At 44.5% G+C, this 19,293-nt stretch overlaps 1 protein-coding gene across 1 annotated transcript; it reads right to left on the bottom strand.

Moving 5' to 3' along the window:
• Window positions 1-361: 361 nt before the first annotated feature.
• On the bottom strand, window positions 362-14,395 carry LOC126085063 (zinc finger protein 550-like). The gene is made up of 4 exons (XM_049900013.1): window positions 14,164-14,395; window positions 10,372-10,498; window positions 6,734-6,829; window positions 362-3,165 (listed from the first exon to the last, which is right to left on the bottom strand). Exons 1-4 carry the CDS (start codon window positions 14,194-14,196, stop codon window positions 2,171-2,173), a joined length of 1,251 nt encoding a protein of 416 aa, XP_049755970.1. The 5' UTR covers window positions 14,197-14,395; the 3' UTR covers window positions 362-2,170.
• Between the last annotated feature and the right edge of the window lie 4,898 nt (window positions 14,396-19,293).

Genomic DNA, 19,293 nt, shown 5'->3' with positions numbered 1-19,293 from the left:
TAACAACAAAGTTTTTTAAAAGTACAAGAAAAAGACAGGTGAAGTAAAAAAGAAAAAACACAATAAAAGGATATATTTAAAACAAAATATATTAGCTATCACATTAAATGATTATGGTACTAAGTATGTTCAAATGAGCTATACTGTTGGATGACTGCAAACACCCTTCGCGAGTGATTTATTTTACTCAGTGAATTGCCACGGAAGATTTTTAATTTCTATTCAAAACACAACTAACAGTTCATGTGGGGGCAGGGACGTCCTGAGTTTTGCTTATGAGAAGCCAAGGCCTTATATTTGAAAGTCACCAGGCACCATGACCAAGGTATTCAAGACCCCAAATAAGCTGAGATGTCCTTGGAAATCCAAACCCCCAAGTCAGCAGTGCCCCTTGAGGAGGAAGGGAGGTAGAGGGTAAAGACAGTACAAAGGGATAACACAGTGAGCAATAATTATGTTGTTGCTGGGTGCCGCTGAGTCGATTCTGACTCATAGCACCCCATGTGACAGAGTAGAAGTGCCCCATACAATTTTCTTGGCTGTAATCTTTACTGAAAGGAGCCCTGGTGGCTCAATGGTTAGGTGCTCAGCCACTAACTGAAAGATTGGCAGCTGGAACCCACCCAGCAGCTCCACTGGAGAAAGACCTAGCAATCTGCTCCTGTAAAGATTACAGCCAAGAAAACTCTATGGGGCAGTTCTGCTGTGTCACATGGGGTCACCATGAGTTGAAATTGACTCACTGGTATCCAACAACAACAATCTTTATGGGAGCAGGTCACCAGGTCTTTCTCTCACGGACCTGCTGGGTGGGTTCGACCACCAACCTTCTGTTAGTAGTCACGCACATAACCAGAACTCCTTAATAATAACAACAGAGAAGATAATGAAAACCAAACAAGATGGGGTCAAGCAAAAATGAGAGTCAAGCAATGAAAATAGGGTTTCTTTTATTAAAAAAAAAACTCAGTGCCTTAGGTGGCCCAGTAAAATGTGACCATTTGTATGTGGGTCCCTCTCTCAGCTATAAAATGGAATGTAAGTGTCATGGGATGACATTTTCAGTATTCTGTTTCCTTACAGGTACAGGTAGTTCATGAGTCAAGCCTTCATATTTCTCATTAAGAATTTTGTTCTTCAGGGGTAGAGATGTGTGGAACAAAGAAGGGTTTCAATAAATCTTTGCTGAAGTGCCCTCCACTGTTACTCTCCTCATGCAGGCTGGCAGCGAATGTATATGAAAAACAAATGCAGGGGCCGAGAACCCTTCACCCCTTAAACACTCCACCACCAAAAAATAAAAATGGTATGTAAGTCTTGCAGGGTTAGTGTGAAAGCATGTGTAAAGGCATCGCTTTTTGCTTTAACAATTTCTACATCTGCTTCTCCTTTTTAAAAAAAAAAAAAAATCCTGAGTTGGCCTTTCAGAGTAAACCAAGGGCATACTTGTGGCTGAAGGTTTTTATAAGGTTACAGTAATCACTGCGTCTGTCTCCTGTATGACAGTAAAGCCCAAGCTGGATCACATTCTTGTATGACTCTTTAGATGACAATTAGTAAAAATCTGTCACAGAAGGTTTTCTCACTGCAATGACAAGGGTTCTTCTTTGGTATGGAGTTCTTCTTCAGTATGAATTCTCAGATGGCAAGTCAGATTTTTCTTCTGGCTAACGAGTGTCCTTGGTAGTTATATTCAGAAAGTCTTTCACCAGTATGAGTTCTCTGAAGTTGACTGAGTTGGGAATTATTATAGTAGCTACTTGTCATGGTGTTGCAGGGTCCTTCCTCCTGGGACCCAGCCTCTTCATTCAGTGGGTTCTGGATCTGACAATAGTCTCAGATCTGTGTCCTGAATAGGAAATTATGACCTTTTACTGCGACCTGGTCCAGAATCCCTTGGCAAAAAGCCTTCCCACATGTCTCTCCAGTATGAATCCTTTGAATTTAAGTGAGGACTGAGCTGCAGCTGAATGTTTTCTTACATCCACTGCATTCATAGGGCTTCTCTCCAGTATGACTCCTCACATGTCAAGTTAAGAAAGAACTGTGGTCGAAGGCTTTCCCACATTTGCTGCACCTCACGAGTTTTCAGTGGTGTGGATCCTATTATGAGACAAAACAGGAGTAGTAGGTGAAGGCCCTTCCACACTCACTGCACTCACAGGGCTTCTCAAGAATGAGTCTGATGGTGCTGCATGAGATGTGACCGGCGCCTAAAGGCCTTCCCACACTCAATGCACTTGTATGGCATCTCCCCAGTGTGGATGACAGAGTGTTGGATGAGGTTGGCACTTCGGTGAAAGGCCTTCCCACACTGGATGCACTCATAGGGCTTCTCTCCAGTGTGGATTCGGAGGTGCTGCATAAGTTCAGAGCTGCATCTGAAGGCCTTTCCGCACTTCGCACAATCATAGGGCTTTTCTCCGGTGTGGATGACGTAGTGCTGAATTAGGTATTCCCGATTACTGAAAGTTTTCTCACACTGTTTGCATTCAAAGGGTTTTTCGCCAGTGTGGGTCCTATTATGGCGGATAAAAGTGGAACGGTGGGTGAAGGCCATTCTACATTCACTGCACTCGTAGGGTTTCTCTCCTGTGTGAATGGGATGGTGCTGCATGAGGTATGACCTGCGCTTGAAGGCCTTCCCACACTCGATGCACTTGTATGGCTTCTCCCCCGTATGAATGAAGTAGTGCCGGATGAGGGTGGAACTCTGGCTAAAGACTTTGCCGCACTCATTACATTCATAGGGCTTCATTCCAGTGTGAACCTGCTGGTGTCGAACAAGGTTCCACTTCCTGTTAAAACCTTTCCCACATTCCTTGCATTTGTAGGGGTTCTTCCCTGCAGGGGTCACACCTGGCCTGTGTGAGTCAAGTTTGTGGAGAGTGTCTCTTGGAGAGACTTGCTCCTGTAGTGCCCTCAAGTGCAGACTCTCCTCTGTCGGCCAACTGTCATGTTCAAGTCTTGTTTTCCCAGTATGGGTCTCCTTGTGGAGGTTTGTGCCTAGCCTCAATTGTCCTTTCTGTGTTTCCTGGTCCCTGGTTTGCCCCAACCTGGAGTCCTCTGGAGCTCCTTCAGTCAGGCTTCTCTGGAGCAAATCTTCCTTAGACAAGACCGGCTTAGACGCAGTGAGCTCTCTGGTCTCAAGTTTTGCTCTATCACCTGAAGGAATTCAATACACAAAAGGGGCCTATTGGTGATGTGACACAGAAGAAACAAAATCACCAATGCAGTGGAAAAATGAGGATGAAAATACTGCCTCTGATATCTGCTGTGTTTGACATCTCTGAAACCCAGGTTCCCAATTACTTTCTTTTATTGTCCTTGTACTGTTGACACCGTTAAAAGGAAAGCCTGGAGGAGAGGTTAGGGCAGGGAATAGAAGACCCGGAGTGGAGACCCTACTTCACCACCCAAATTAGGGGAGGGAGGACAGAGTAATAATGACACTATGTATGGGTATTTTCTCTAAGAATTAATATTTGTTGATGCTATGAGACTGTAAGGAAGTGGCATATAACCACATAGGGGAGAGAAAGAGATCACGGAAGACTTCCTAGAGGAGATGATCCATGAACTGAGTCCTAACGCAGTCCTAATTGGAGACGCCAGAAGGAAGTAAAAGGAGGCATTGGGTTGAAGTTGAAGGAGCAAGCATGGGTAGATTTACCTTTGGAGACTACATAAGAGTTAAAAGAAGAAAAGGCCACCGGATGCCTGGTGAAGCCAACACTGAAGAGATGATTAGAGGAAGAAGAAGAGATAGGTAAGCCCAGCAGAAGAGGGATAGAAGGACAAACAGGGCCAAATGGGATAAAAGCTCAAGCATATTAAGATTTGACAAGTTTCTGCTTTGTCAAGAGGTCATACAGCGTAGTGGTAAGATTGAGGACTCTCGAGACAGAATGCCTCGGTTCAGATCCTACCTCTACCAAGTGAGATGACCTTGGATGAATTATTTTCCCCTCTAAGACTCAATTTCCTCTTCTGGGAAACTAGGAGACTCTCAGTTTCTCAGACTGTTGTGAGGGTTAAATAAGAAAATGCCCATAGAACTCAGCACGGTTCCTGACACAGCGTCAGTGCTCACTAAATTATGGGCCATCATCCTGTATTTACTCTCATTGTCGTACTGGGCAATGGGGATGATAGCAGTGATGTCAGCATGAACGATTTCACTGTTGTCACTCTGAGAAATTTGATTACTATATCTCAAAGAGTGAAGTGGACAACACTAAGTGTGGAGGACGTTCTAGTGCAATAGTATATGGCTAGTTGGAGTGTGAAATGAAGCAACTACTCTGGAAAAATATTTCTCAGTTTGTCCTAAAGCTGGGCATAGACCTATCTATCCCGTGACCAAGCAATTCTTCTTCTTTTGGGTATATAACCAACAGATATAAGTGTTTATAGCTACTAAATATTATGAACAAGAATATTCATAGCAGTATCCTTCATAATATCCAAGCAATGTAAACATTACAACTATTCATCAACAGGAGAATGAAAAAAATACATTGTGATATTTTCACACAATGTAATAGGGCACAGAATACAGAATCAACCAATCTCATCTGACATATGATGATCAAAAAAAAAAAAGAAGTACATGAAAGAGAAAATACTTTGGGATTCCATTTATATACATTCAAGAATAGTCAAAATTAACCCACAGTGATAAGAGTCTAAATAGTGACTGTCATTTTAAGAGGATCTATTAACAAGGATGGGACCATGAATCTGTCAATGTACTGGAAATATTCTAAATCTTGGCCCAAGTAGAGGATTTGTTGCTGTTGTTAGTTGCCGTTAAGTCGATTCTGACTTGTGGTGACCCCATGTGTGCAGAGTAGAACTGCTCATAGGGTTTTCAAGGCTGTGACCTTTGAGAAGCAGATTGCCAGGCCTGTCTTCTGAGGTACTCTGGGTGTGTTTGAACTGCCCACCTTTCGGCTAGTAGACAAATGCTTATCCGATTGTGCCACTATTTTTTTTTTTTTAACATGAACTTGGTTATATGCTCAGACATCAGCAGTTGGGGAAGACAAGATTTGGAACAATGTCTGAATGTCTGTAGGAGCTGGTGCAGGAGAAAGCTGAGGGGACAAATGTGGGAAGATCTGTTAGAAATCTCTGACATGGTCCAAGCAAAAGATGATGAGCTTGGACTAGGGTGTTGGTGATAGAATGGATGATGGTGGTGGAGAGGATGGATTCAAGAGGCTCATATGTGGTAAAATAGGTTGGACTTAGGGATGGATGGAGGGATGGGATGAATGGATGTTGGCTTTGATGGACACTGAGGTGTTGAGGGGCTAGCTGAGGTTGCTTCCAGCTTTTAATCTACTTTGATGACAGGACTAATCTCTGAACCACAGGATGTGAAAGTAGTGGGCATGATCAGGAGTTTCTTCTTAGGCATGATAAGCTCAAGGTGCCTTTGAAACACTGAAGGTGTGAGATTGAGGAGATGGGGGGTGGTGTTTGGAACCGAGGGCTGAAGGTGGAGCTGGCCAGACACTCACTGGCTGCCTGAACACGTGAGGGACCATAAGAGGGGAGAAATCATGACTTGCGGTGATGCCAGTCTACTTGGTGGATGGCTCCAGCTGTACTCAGTAGCACAGATGTGGGCCACACAAAGCCAGAGGTCACCATGGTGTTTCTCAGGGCAAGGGGGCAGCACAATATAGTACAAGGGACTGCTGTTGAATACAAGTAGTACCCAAATTATAACATACTCAATTTATGATTAACTGCACTTATTACTGTTTTTTTAATTGTAATACATATTACATACAATGTTGCAGCTTGTAATTTGCTGATGTTATCATTCTCAGATGTTTACTCGCAGATGTTCAAAGATTGGATTTATAAAGATACTGATAATAAAAGGCAATAATAAAAAAAATGAGGTATTTGCTTATGTCAGAACTGACTTAGGACAGAGTCGTTGGAATGCAACTCTGTTGTAAGTTGGGGACTACCTATATCTGATGGGCACACAGAAGGATGAATGAATGGATGGATAAGGTGGGAAAGAGTGGGATACAGGGCATAGTGTAGATCGGAATTTGAAGGGGAAGAAAGGCCTCTTTAACTCTGAGTCCAGAAAAGTTCGGGAAGAAATGTGTGACATTACTATTACTATGATTAGTATTATTCCACGGATAATACTAAGAGCTTAATACTTTTGTAGACCCTTAGTATGGGTTAGGCACTGTACTAAGCAGTTTGCTGCATGATCTAATTACAGCTTCAAATAACCCAATGACATAGAAATTCTTATCAGTCTTATTTTTTAAGAGTGAGCTGAGTATAGCACATTCATTTGCTTTTCTCCTTGGGCACACAGCTAATCCACATTTCTCAGTCCTTTGCACCCAGGTGTGGCCAAACGCCTAGTTCGTGTCAATGGAATGTGTGGAAGTGAAGTGTATGTCCAACTGGGTATGACTTGTCCTCTTCCTCTCATTTCTCCTTCATCAGCTGGATGATGCCTGGGCCACTTTAACGCTACAGGTTGACATTAGGAGGCACCTGGGTCTCTGAATAACTGTGTGGCACAGATCTCCCCGCTGATACACGCTGTACCTCAATGGGTGTGTAAGAAACATGCAGACCCCCGGGGAGGGTACCACAAGGAGTCTCACACAGAAGTTGAGGGGTGGTGGTCCTTTGCTGTCTGAAGGCTGCCATGACCCCACCCGACCAGCTCTTGGCTGCCCACCTGAATGGGTGCTTTGTGAGGGGCCTCTCTTCACTCTCCACAGCTCCTGCCCGTGCTCTAGTAGGTGGGTCAACTCTGGTTTGGGAACTGGATGTCCTGTTGATGGAGAAGGAAATAGGACAGAGGTGTTTTGATAAGAAGAATGAAATGTCTCAGTCTTATCTGGGGCTTTATGACAGGGACATCATGAATGAAGCTCCTGTCAACATGGTAAACAAAATGCTGACTGGTGACTTGGGAACCAATGGCACAAGCACAATTGTTGGGCTCCAATGCTGTAGAAGGCACTGCTGTACCCATCAACTTGACCTCTGTCTTGGTTACCTAGTGCTGCTATAATGGAAATACCACAAGTGGGTGGCTTTAATAAACAGAAATTTATTGTTTCAGTTTAGAAGGCTGGAATTCTGAATTCAGGACACTGGCTCTAGGGAAAGGCTTTCTCTCTCTGTTGGCGCTGGTGATCTGTTCCTTGGTGATCTTCATGTGGCCTGGCATCTATTTCTCCCCATCTCTGCTTGCTTAATCTGCTTTTAAGAGACTGGCTTAAGACACACCCTACACTAATACTGCCTCATTTACATAACAAAGAAAACCCATCCCAAAATGGAATTATAATCATAGGTATAAAATCAAAAACCTGTTGCCATCGAGTCGATTCCAACTCATAGTGACCCTATAGGACAGAGGAGAACTGCCCCATAGGGTTTCCAAGGAGTGGCTGGTGGATTCGAACTGCTGCCCTTTTGGTTAGCAGCCGAGCTCTTAACCAGTGTACCACGAGGGCTCTGACCCCAGGTATAAGGGTTAGGAATTACAACATATTTTGGGGGGACACAATTCAATCCATAACAACCTCTATCTGTTCAGGTATACACCCCTTTCACACACAGCCATGGGACAAGGAGAAGGTGAGCCCGTCCTTCCAGAAGCTGTTGTTGGATGCCCTCAAATCGATTCCAACTCACAGCAACCCATGTCACAGAGTAGAACTGCCCATTGGGTTTTCTAGGCTGTATTCTTTATGGAAGCAGATCACCGGGTCTTTCTCCCATGGAGCCACTTGTGGGTTTGAACTGCCAACCTTTCAGCTAGTAACTGAGTGCTTAACCACTGCACCAAGGTATTTCCTAATTCATTTAAGTCACTGACTCTCAAACACCCTGTCCTTCACAAACACCTAGGGATGGATGCCTGATTCCATCCTCAAACCAAATGACAGTCAGTCTCTTGGGGTGAGACCTGGGCATCAGGAATTTTGAAAGCTCCCCAGGAGATTCTAGAGCCCAGAGAGGGTTGAGAACTACTGGTCTAGATTAGTCAGTAAGTGACACCCCCACCATCAGTAGTCTGAGGGAGGCAGGTGACCGAGGGAGGTAGGACACTCATTCTGAAGAAAAAGCTAGTCCAGTGTGGGAGGAGAGGGTTGGACAAGGGGCAGGCTGTCCCAGCTACTGCACTGCTCAGCAACCTGCGACCCCTGCAAGGGAGCCAACTTGAGGACAAGGTGGACACCTGGACCAGGGAAAGGAGCAGAGAACTCTGACATCCCTGATGACATCACTGTGCTGCTGTGTCCCCCATGCCAGGGGCCAGCCCCACTTCGGGGCTTCTCATCAGGTAAGGCAGTAAATTTCTTTCCAGGACGGTCTTAAAAGCTTGCATGTGGCCATCCAAGGTACAACAATTGGTCTATTTGCCTGGAGCGACAGAAGAAGGAGAGCCGGGAATAGATAGAGGATATGGAATGTGTGGCTAATTCAAAAGGGAGAAAATACGGAACAGAATTTCAAAATCTCATGGAATCCAGACTCCCTGGATCCATGGGGGCTTGATAAATCCCTGAAACTATTGCCCCAAGATAATCTTTAAACCTCAAACCAAAAATATCCCCTGAAGTCTTCTTAAAACCAAACAATAGTTTTTTTGTTTTTCTTTATTGTACTTTAGGTGAAAGTTTACAGCTCAAGTTAATTTCTCATACAAAAATTTATACATATTGTTATGTGACAGTAGTTGCAATCCCTATAATGTGACAACACACTCCCCCTTTCCACCCCGGGTTTCCCGTATCCACAACCAGCTCCTGTCCCTTCCTGCCTTCTCATCCTGCCTCCAGACAGGAGCTGCCCTTTGATCTCGTGTATCTGCTTGAACTAAGTACACTCTTCATAAGTATTATTTTATGACCAAACAATAGTTTAGCTTAACTAGTAAAGAATGTCTGCCTTGAGCATTATGCTCTTTAAAGCTCTATCTATATGGGATCAAAGTGGTAACAGCAACTGGAAAGATCAGATATGAACCGTAGGGGGCAGTGAGTTTATGTTAATGATGGAGGAACAACTCAAAAAAGGTGGGCGAGCATGGCTGCACAACCCAAAGATTGTTATCCATGTCACTGAATCACACAGGTAGAAACGGTTGAATTGGTGTATGTTTTGCTGTGTATATTCTCAGCAACAACAATTTTTCTTCCAGGAGAAACCAGTTTGGGCTTATCTTCCGTTACAAAGAGCCAAGGACATTTCAATAGATGCAGGCCATGAAATACAGAAGGACTGTATAGCAGTCTCAACTGCTAGATTCCCATCCCCGGCCCAGGGTTCATCCCTTCGTCACTCAGTAAATGCTCACTGGTGTCTGGTGGGTGCCTGACACCTAACTCAGTGATGGGCCCTGGAAAAGCTGACTCAGACCTTCCTTTAGCTCTGTCAGGAGTTGAGCTCCCTGCTGCCTTAGGGCCTTTGCACACGCTGCTTCCTCCACTCGGAACTTTGTCCCTCACCTCCCCACCTTAAAAAGGGCATCTTGCATTGCTCTGGTAAATGAGAAAACCAGTTTCACTTGTCGCAAGTAGAAGGTTACCATTAAAACAGAACAATGGAATCATAATAATGCTATGACGTCCCCGCAAGCTCATGCGGCCTGCTTGGGGCCGAGAATCGTGTCTGCTCCCACTGTTGAAATGGGAAAAAAGCCACAGCTGGGGGGCATGGAAGACTTAGCACTGATCTGAGATTTCTCTTGACAGCAATGAGCACACTGGACAGAGGACTGACAGGGATTGGCTTTCTTGGGGTGTTTCCCCCACTCCCCCCCGCCCCGCATGTAGTGCTGTCTATGCGTCCTCGAACATCATCTCCTATACCAATGGAGGAGCATGGCTCATGCCTTAGGAAACAAAGGCTGATGGTGTAGGCACCAGCAAACTTCTTACCTAGACTGTGTTGTTTAGGAAGATGACAGGGGGCACTGATAGCAGACACCTCTGGGGTGTGCTGCCTGACTTACCCCTTTCTCTGAGAACAGCCATCACCCACGGCCCTGCTGACCAGGCTGTGGGGATACTGGACCCAACCGGGCTGGGCCAGTCCACCTCCCTCTTGTGGACTCTGAAATGAGGACCTCGGGTGAAAGGCAGCCTGTGCTGAGTGCTGGGGTAAGGATCTGTGTTTAGAAGGACCATGTTTCTTGCCCAATGACCCCTGATGGAGACACTGGAGATCAGGCAAGAGATGGGACCAGAAGATTACAGGAGCTATGGGGAGGAAGCAAGGCAGCTCCTGTGGCCTTTGTGACCAGCCAGGAATCAAGAGGCTGCAGGTCCCTCACGCAGGTGAGGGGTGAGGCCTTACCCAGTGAGACGAGGAGTCTGCAGGTTTCCAGCATCACCTCCTGGTATAGGGTCCTCTGGGCCAGGTCCAGCTGCTCCCACTCCTGCTGTGTGAAGGTCACAGCCACATCCTTGAAAGTCACGGACACCTAGAAAATCCAACAGATAGGGATGCTCGCCTTGGGGTTGTCTGGCGGGATTAGTGGTGGTTGCTCAGGCAGTAATGAAGGTACAGAGAGACTTATGGCCAAAATCGCCAGGCCCCTGAGGGCCTAGCTGTGTGCTGGGCTCCAGGGTGAGGTAGATGCTGCCTTTGGACATTATGCAGTTGTCTGAGAGAAGTGCCTTCAGTGGGGAAGGCCACTGGAGAAGGACACAGGGGTAGGACGACCCCACGTAGACTGTGAGAGGCAGACAGTAAGTGTGTTGGGACGTCAGAAGGAGGGGAAATGATAATAATACAGATAGTCCCTGACTTATAACAGGGTTCTGTCCCAACGACGCTGTTGTAAGTTGGTTCTGACGGAAGTTGAATATCTCGTTTTTTAAAAAATTTTCATTATTATTGCCTTTTATTATCAGCATCTTTATAAATCATAAATTTGAACATCTGAGAATAATAAGATCAGCAAATTACACACTGTGACACTGTATGTAGTACACATGACTAACAATAACATAAAAAAAAAACATACACCCCCCAAAAAACAAAAACAGACAGTCGTTAGTGCGGTTCATCCTAACTCGAACACGTTGTAAGTCGGGGACTACCTGTACTTTCAGTAATAACAACAGCAGCAGCAGCTGAGCCTCACTCATCCTCATGGTATGTCTGCACATGCTAAGGGCTTTAGTAAAGGGATTAAAGGTCCCAGGCTCTGGCTTCAGACTCCAGGGTTGGAATTCAGCCTCTTTAAATCAACACCGTCCTACTGTGTGACCTTGGGGATATCACTTCATTTCTCTGAGGCATGGTTTCCATGTCAATACAATGACAGTTCCCACTTCACCAGCTAAACTAAAGAGAAAATGTTCACAAAGCAAATGCTGGGATGCCTGGCACATTTAAATTCTTGGCATGTTTTTGTGACTTTTACTAATCCTTCCACAGCCCGTAAGTTAAATGCAATAATCACTTCCATGTCAGAATGTGCCATGAGTCCTGGTGGCACAGTAGTTAAGCGCTCAGCTGCTAACCTAAAGGTCGACAGTTCTAACCCATCAGCTGCTCCATGGGAGAAAGATGTGGCACTCTGCTCCTGTAAAGATTTTCAGCCAAGAAAACCCTATGGGGCAATTCTAATCTGTCCTGTAGGGTTGCTATGAGTCAGAATCGACTCAAAGGCGCGGGTTTCGGTTTTTTGGTCAGAGTCAGTGCCCTGAGGCTCAGGCAGCTCTAACAGTTACCCAGAGACTCAAGTCTAAGGGGCAAAGTTGGAATTTGAACAGCCAATGAAAGACCACACAATCTCACCCTCCTAGGCTAAGTCTTGGGAAGTGGCAGAACCCCTAAAAACCACACAAGCCCTCTCACTTCCTTAAACAACAAATATCAGCTGCCTTTGTCTATGTGGTTCCATCCAGCTGAAATGTTCCCATGCCACCCTCGTTCCCAAACCCACCTGCTAATGGGAGATCTGCTCGTCTGCAAAGTTCTACTTCGGTGTCTCCCCCAAGCCTCTCTGGCTGTGGGTGGAGTGTGATTAAGGACAGATTCTGGTGGGTGACATTCTGGGTTTGAGTTTCTGCTACTTAAGAGCTGGGTGACCCTGGGCAGGAAACTTAACCTCTCTGGGCCTCAAGTTCTTGTTCTGAAAAGGAATGATAACAGAACCTAACTCTGAGGAGATGGTGATGAAATGAGATATGTAATAATCGCCCATCAGCCTATTTCAGGGGCTCCATGAAGGACGGCTACATGGTTGTTTAGTTTTTGGTACTTTTCCTCTTTGCTCCCATAGCAGTCTGGAACACTGTGACCTGGCCCACGTCCCTCCTTTTGTAATTATGCCAGTTTCTCTGCCGAGAGATGTCGGAAGATGGACAGGTTGGGGTAAGAGGTACTTCAGCTAGAACTAAAAAGACCTGGAAAAGTCTCCTAAGAGGTGATGCTGATGAATGGGGAGGATGTGATGGGGTGGCCCTGCAGATATCTGGGGAGTGTCCCAGGCACAGGGAACTGCCAGGACAAAAGCGGCAAATTGGGAAAGAGCTAGGCATGTTGAGGAAAAACTTGGATTCAGAGGGCAAGGGAAGAATGGGAGGTGAGAGAGACACAGAGGTGGTTGGCTGGGGGAGCTCTAGTAGGGACCTGCAGGCCATGGTGGGGTGGGGGGGGGAGGTTGGGTTTATTCTAAATGTGATAGGAGACCCCACAAGGTATTTCTTGAGTACGTTTTACAGGCCCAGCCCGTTGCAGGCCTGGGGATACAGCAGTGGACAGGTGCTCTTTTTCCAGGGTTTGATACACATCTTCAGCAGGCAACTAAATAAATGAGCAAGGCAACATCAGATGGCCCCAAGGATTCCAAAGAGGAAAAAGAAAATTGAGAAGAATAGAGATTAGGGGCGACTTTAGATGGGGCAACCAGGGAAGGCCCCTTTGGGGAGAGGACACTGGTGCCAGCGAAATGAGGGAAGGAACCAGGCAGACAGGAAGTGAACAAATAAGACAAGTCCTGACAGTGATCAGGGCTGTGATGATAAGAATAAGAGGGTGATGTGCTAGACAGTAACCTTGGGCCTGCTGTGTGTTTATGTCCAAAGGGATACCATGCTCCTGCACACTGTCATCCCTGAACACTTTAGCATACTCACTTTTCATATATATATATACCTAAATGTCTTAAACAGGAAAATTCATTCACTCCTGTCAGTGAATTTGCTCCACCTTCGGTAAACTGAGGGCAAATGCAAAGATAAATCCAGGAGCCTTCTTGGCTCCCAGCCTGCCCTGCAGTCTTCTTGGACCTTGCAGAGAAACAATCCCCCAAACTGCAACTCCCACAAGCCTTTGCCCACAAGCTCTACTCCTCTTCTCGTCCCAGTCCTTAGCTTTGTAGGAGCCAGAGATCAGGGAGGACCACAAACCAGATTGGGGTGAGCCCCTAAGATCACTGCATGCCCAGGAACGTACCTCCCCGGAAACAGAGTCCACAGTGATGTTCCTGGGCAGTACTGTGTACCCTTCCTGGTGCCCTCAACCCAGGGGAGGGATGACTAATATTCCTATTTTGTTGTCGTGTACAGTCCACTCGATTCCGACTCATGGCAACCCCACGTGACAGTGTAGAACTGCCCCACAGGGTTTTCCATGTCTTTCTCTCTCAGTGCCCCTGGATGGGTTCCAACTGCTGACCTTTCCGCTAGCAGCTGGGAGCTTAACCACTGCTGCCACCAGGGCTCCTGTAGTCTCATTTTAGACCCAAGGAAATGAGGCCAAGGGCAGGAAGGCGACAGCTCCGGAAATGGGCACAGAGGGATCCACACCGGTCTCAGAACTCTGAAGTCAGCGCTGCCCCCAAGGCATCATTCTGGGCAGACGGCGTAAGGGTTAGGGGATTCCGAAAACCTATAATTCATCCGTCCACACCGCATCCCATTGGTTCCCAGTTATGGGAGCCTCCCCAGATGACCCCTGGCCTGGATCTCAGTACCCCGGATTCGGAGTGACTTCACCCCAGAGCCTCCAGACCCAATCAAGATAGGCTGAGGAAGGCGAAGAGCCACAGGACACCACCATCGCGCATATGGGGCGCCGGCATCATGTGGGTGGGGGTCCCAGCGGGTGAGCGTCTGGGGACCCTCCACTCACCCGCGCCGGGCCCATCAACGCAGCCGCCGCCATGGGACCCTGCAAGAAGAGCTGGGTTGGGATAGAGGCGCCCGGGGGGGATTCCTCGGGCTCAGCAGGACCCTCCCTCAGGTCCTACAAAGGCGCAGAGGTGACTTCCATCCTCCTTGCAGTCCTTCCTAGGTCGCTAGGCCCTCACCGCGGTGGTGAAAACACCTGGCAGGCGGCAACGGAACGGCCTGATGCCGGAAGTCCCGCCCCTGCCAACGGTGGACGAAACAAAGGTTGCTCTCCTGCTCCGTCATTGGTCCAACGCTCACTGCCGTCTCTCGGGGCACAGCCTTCTGGGTAATGCAGTTTCTGTTCTGCCTCCGGCGAGGCAACGTTCTCCATGGCAACGGCCAAGTAGCGCCGGAGTGATGCTGGGAAGTGGTATCCAAAGGATATAATGAAAGAAGACGGGCAGCGGACATTTTTTAAAGGGAAGCACCTACATTTCCGGGGTTGTGTTTTCTGTAAAAGAAATGCTGCCGATGGACCAAGCGGACGCAGGATACCGTAGTGTCGCTCAGACACAAAGCGCTCCACCCATGTTGTCAGTTGCCATGAAGTTGATTCCACACACGGACACCCCATGTGTGTAGAGACTGTTCCATAAAATTTTTAAGGCCATGACCTTTTGGAAGTAGATATTCAGGCCTTTCTTCCGAGGCACCAGTAGTTGAGGGCTTAACCATTTGCACCACCCAGGGACTGGGAGGAAAAAACAAAAGGAAGTGAGGAAACTGAAAGCTTATAGAATTATGTCAAGTGAATAGGAGAAAGAATTGAAACATACGGAGTGCTCTGCTGCTAACTGAAAGGCGCTTGGCTGTTCAGACGCACTCAGCTGCTTTGCAGTAGAAAGATCTGGCAATCTGCTCCTGTAAAGAGTGTTGTTGTTAGGTGCCCTCAGTTGGCCATGACTCACAGTGACCTCATGTATAACAAACATTGCTGGATCCTGCATCATCCTCACAACGATTGCAATATTTGAGCCCATTGTTGCAGCCACTGTGTCAATGCATCTCATTGAGGGTTTCCCCAGTTTTCATTGACCCTCTATTAGTCATGATATCTTTCTCCAGGGACTGGTCCCTTCTGATAACATGTCCTAAGCCATCTTTGCTTCTAAGAAGCATTCTAACTGTATTTCTTTTGAGACTGATTTGTTCGTTCTTCTGACAGTTTATGATATATCCAATATTCTTTGCTAACACTATAATTCAAATGTGTCAGTTCTTCTTGGGTGTTCTTTTTTCATTGCCCAGATTTTGCATGCATATGAAGCGATTGAAAAGACCATTGCTTGGATCAGGTGCACCTTAGTCCTCAAAGCGATACCTTTGCTTTTTAACACTTTAAAGAGATCTTTTGCAACAGAGTTGCCCAATGCAATATGTAAAGATTACAGCCTAGGAAACCCTACGGTCACTTGAGTCGCTATGAGTCCAAATCGACTTGATGGCACCTAACAAAAACAACAGAGGTTATTAAGGTTTATTGACAATATGGGAGAATGTATTAAACAATACCAAAGGATGCAAACATTTTAGAATTAATAACATCCTTTAGGATGCACATTCATCCTGCATATGTAATCAGAAATAAATATTTCTTGCCATAGGTAATATTTTCTTTAACATTATAAAGGATATCATCTTATGTAAGGTAAAATTTTACAAAGCAACACAAATTTTAAGGGGTATTGAAGCAAAGTAAAGACCCTAAGTGTGTTAAGATCAGAATGAAATATCAACTGAGATATTGTAGACTGAGAGAAAATATAATATTGCAAATAATTTATCAAATAAGTCTCTCATTAAATGAAATGCCAATCAAATGGTAACCTATCTAAAATTACCCTAGTAATTTCAAAATTTTAAAAATAAATATAATAAATAAATTTAAACATGCAACAAAGAGAATTTGCCCTGACAAAAATAAAGTGTACTTGCAACAGATTCGACTTACATGGAAATCTACAATTAGGTCAGTTGAACAGAGTACCTAAACACACACACACACACACACACAAAGTCAATTAAAATCATTGGGAAAATAATTTATTATGTCATATTTTTTTTTGAGATCTAGTTGAAAAAATAGAGGTAAATTTTGACTCACCCAATTAGACATCTTTAAAAACAGGATTTAAAAATAAAGAATGAGAATTATTTCACATAAAGTTACTTGCAGATATTTTTATAACCTTGGACAGGGAAAATCATTGCTGCCTATGGCACAGGCTAGAGGACATTTTATTTCATAAAATAATAATAAAAGTAGAAATATACCACAAATTAAAATTGAACCACAATCAAATATTTAAATATGAAGACTATAGAAGAGAAAGCTATTGGTAATCACCTGAATATTCGTTCTAATCAGTTGGATAAAAGACAAAAAAATTGCCGGCAATATGTACGAAAAGTCAGCACAGAAAAAAAATTTATAAAATGTTTGATTTATAAATGATCAGAAAATGCAAATGAAATTGAAATGATATTCTATTGTTTTTAACTATATTGTTGTTATGTGCAGTCGAGTCAGTTCTCACACATAGCCACGCTATGTACAACAGAACCAAACACTGCCCCGTCCTGGCCATCCTCACAATCCTTGTTATGCATGAGCCCATTGTTGCAACCACTTTTTCAGTCCGTCTTGTTGAGGGGCTTCCTCTTTTTCATGACCCTCTACTTTACCAAGCATGATATCCTTCTCCAGAGAAGGATAACATGTCCAAAGTATATGAGAAGTACGTATTCTTGCCATCCTTGCTTCTAAAGACTGTACTTTTTCCAAAACAGATTTGTTTGTTCTTCTAGCAGTCCATGGTATATTCAATATTCTTCGCCAACATCATAATTCAAAGGCATCAATTATTTTTCAGTCTTCCTTATTCACTGTTGCATGCATACGAGGTAATTGAACACACCATGGCTTGGGTCAGGAGCACCTTAGTCCTTAAAGCGACATATTTACTTTTTTTTTTTTTTCAACACTTAAGAGATCTTTTGCAGCAGATTTGCCCAATGCAATGCATCTTTTGATTTCCAGTTGTGAGGATTTTTGTTTTCTTTACATTAAGGTGTGATCCATATTGAAGGCTGTAATCTTTGATCTTCATCAATAAGTGCTTCAAGTTCAATTCACTTTCAGCAAGCAAGGTTGTGTCATCTGCATATCAGAGGTTGTTAATGAGTCTTCCTCCAATCTTGATGTCACATTCTTCTTCATATAGTCCAGCTTCTCAGATTATTTGCTCAGCATACAGATTGGTAAAAGGGTACAACCCTGACACACACCTTTCCTGACTTTAAGCCACACAGTATCCCCTTGTTCTGTTTGAATGACTGCCCCTTCTTCTATGTACAGGTTCCACATGAGCAAAATTATGTGTTCTGGAATTTCCATTCTTTGGAATGTTGTTAATAATTTGTTATGATCCACATAATCGAATGCCTTTGCATAGTCAATAAAACACAGGTAAACATCTTTCTGGTATTCTCTGCTTTCAGCCAGGATCTATCTGACATCAGCAATGATGTCCTTGTTCCATGTCCTCTTCTGAATCTGGCTTGAATTTCAATGTACTGCTGTAACCGCTTTTGAATTATCTTCAGCAAAATTTTACTTGCGTGTGATATTAATGATATTGTTCAATAATTTCTGCGTTCTGTTGGATCATCTTTCTTTGGAATGGGCACAAATATGGATCTCTTCCAGTCAGTTGTTTAGGTAGCCGTCTTCCAAATTTCTTGGCAAGACAAGTGAGCATCTCCAGCTCTGTACCTGGTGTAACATCTCAGTTGGTATTCTGTTAATTCCCGGAGCCAGTGCCTTCAGTGCAGCTTGAACTTCTTCCTTCACTACCATCGGTTCTTGATCATATGCTACCTCCCGAAATGATTGAACGTAGACCAATTCTTTTTGGAACAGTGGCTCTGTGTATTTCTCCTACAACATAATACATTAACATATACTAACTTGCCCACACTTTATTATGAGTGAAATTCCTCTGATAGGAATTTTGCATTTAGCTTCCTGTCTACATTTCATTGTACTTTGTTTCCTGACAGGCACCCCTGAAGCAGGTGGACAAGGTGAAGATGTGCCTCTAGTGCCCTCAGCAAACGGCCTTCCTAGTATATAAAATTACTTTTATGTTCCAAACTCGGAAATATTTCACTGAGAATAGTTATTGCTGGATGTTCTGAGATATTTTCCTTCTAAGAATCTGAAACACATCTGAAAAGAATTGCTATGTATCCAGTTGGCATTTGCTGTCAGCACAGGGGGTGCTGGGGCAGGCAGCGTCTGTGCAGGTGTGGAAAGTGGGTGTAAAGACAGGAGATAAAGGATTGGGATTCCATGATCTCATCTCCTTGTCGAGAAGTGATTATCATGTCACCTGTAATTGTACCGACAGTGTTTGCAAGGGGAGTGGCAATCATTTGTGAAAACCATTTGTGAATTGTGTATATTACTGAAAGCTATTAATGTTGAATAATAAAGATTTCCCAACAGAAGAGACAGAAATAACTGGGAAACACATTACCCAGGAATTACGAAAAACCAAAATAGAATAGATCTCTAGCAGGTGAACCAAGGACACTGGGGTCTATTAAGTAAAAGAATGAAGTGGCTATGTCGCTCTGCTGGAATCATAGCCACCTTGAAGATTTTGGTGCCAAAGTATACTTTGTTTGTTTTTTCCATTCCAGACAGCCCTGGGTTTTCCGAAGTTTAAGGAAGAGACAGTGAATGAGTAGCTTCAACAGAGTATCCCGAGTCATACAAGTGACAAGGAAACCTGTGGTGTCATAAATTTTGTTCAATGTTTCAGCAAAGATTTAATGCATACCTTCTGTGGGTCAGGCACTTTTCTCGTTATGTGGAATATATCGGTACGCATAATCTGAAAATTAATTTGCCGAAGTGGAATTCACACTTGGTTGACAAAAACAGAAAATAAGCAGAGCACCTAAATGTTTGGGTTGCACAGTATATCAGAACGTGGCATGTCCTATGGAAAAGGGAAAGAAGGGTAGGCTAAGGCTGAGGATAAGTACCAGGGGCTAGGATGGGTTAAATAGTAAATGAGGT

The sequence above is a fragment of the Elephas maximus genome, chromosome 11 (assembly GCF_024166365.1).
Source record: "Elephas maximus indicus isolate mEleMax1 chromosome 11, mEleMax1 primary haplotype, whole genome shotgun sequence".
NCBI classification, from domain to species: domain Eukaryota; kingdom Metazoa; phylum Chordata; class Mammalia; order Proboscidea; family Elephantidae; genus Elephas; species Elephas maximus.
This window is presented reverse-complemented; position numbering and strand designations above follow the sequence as displayed.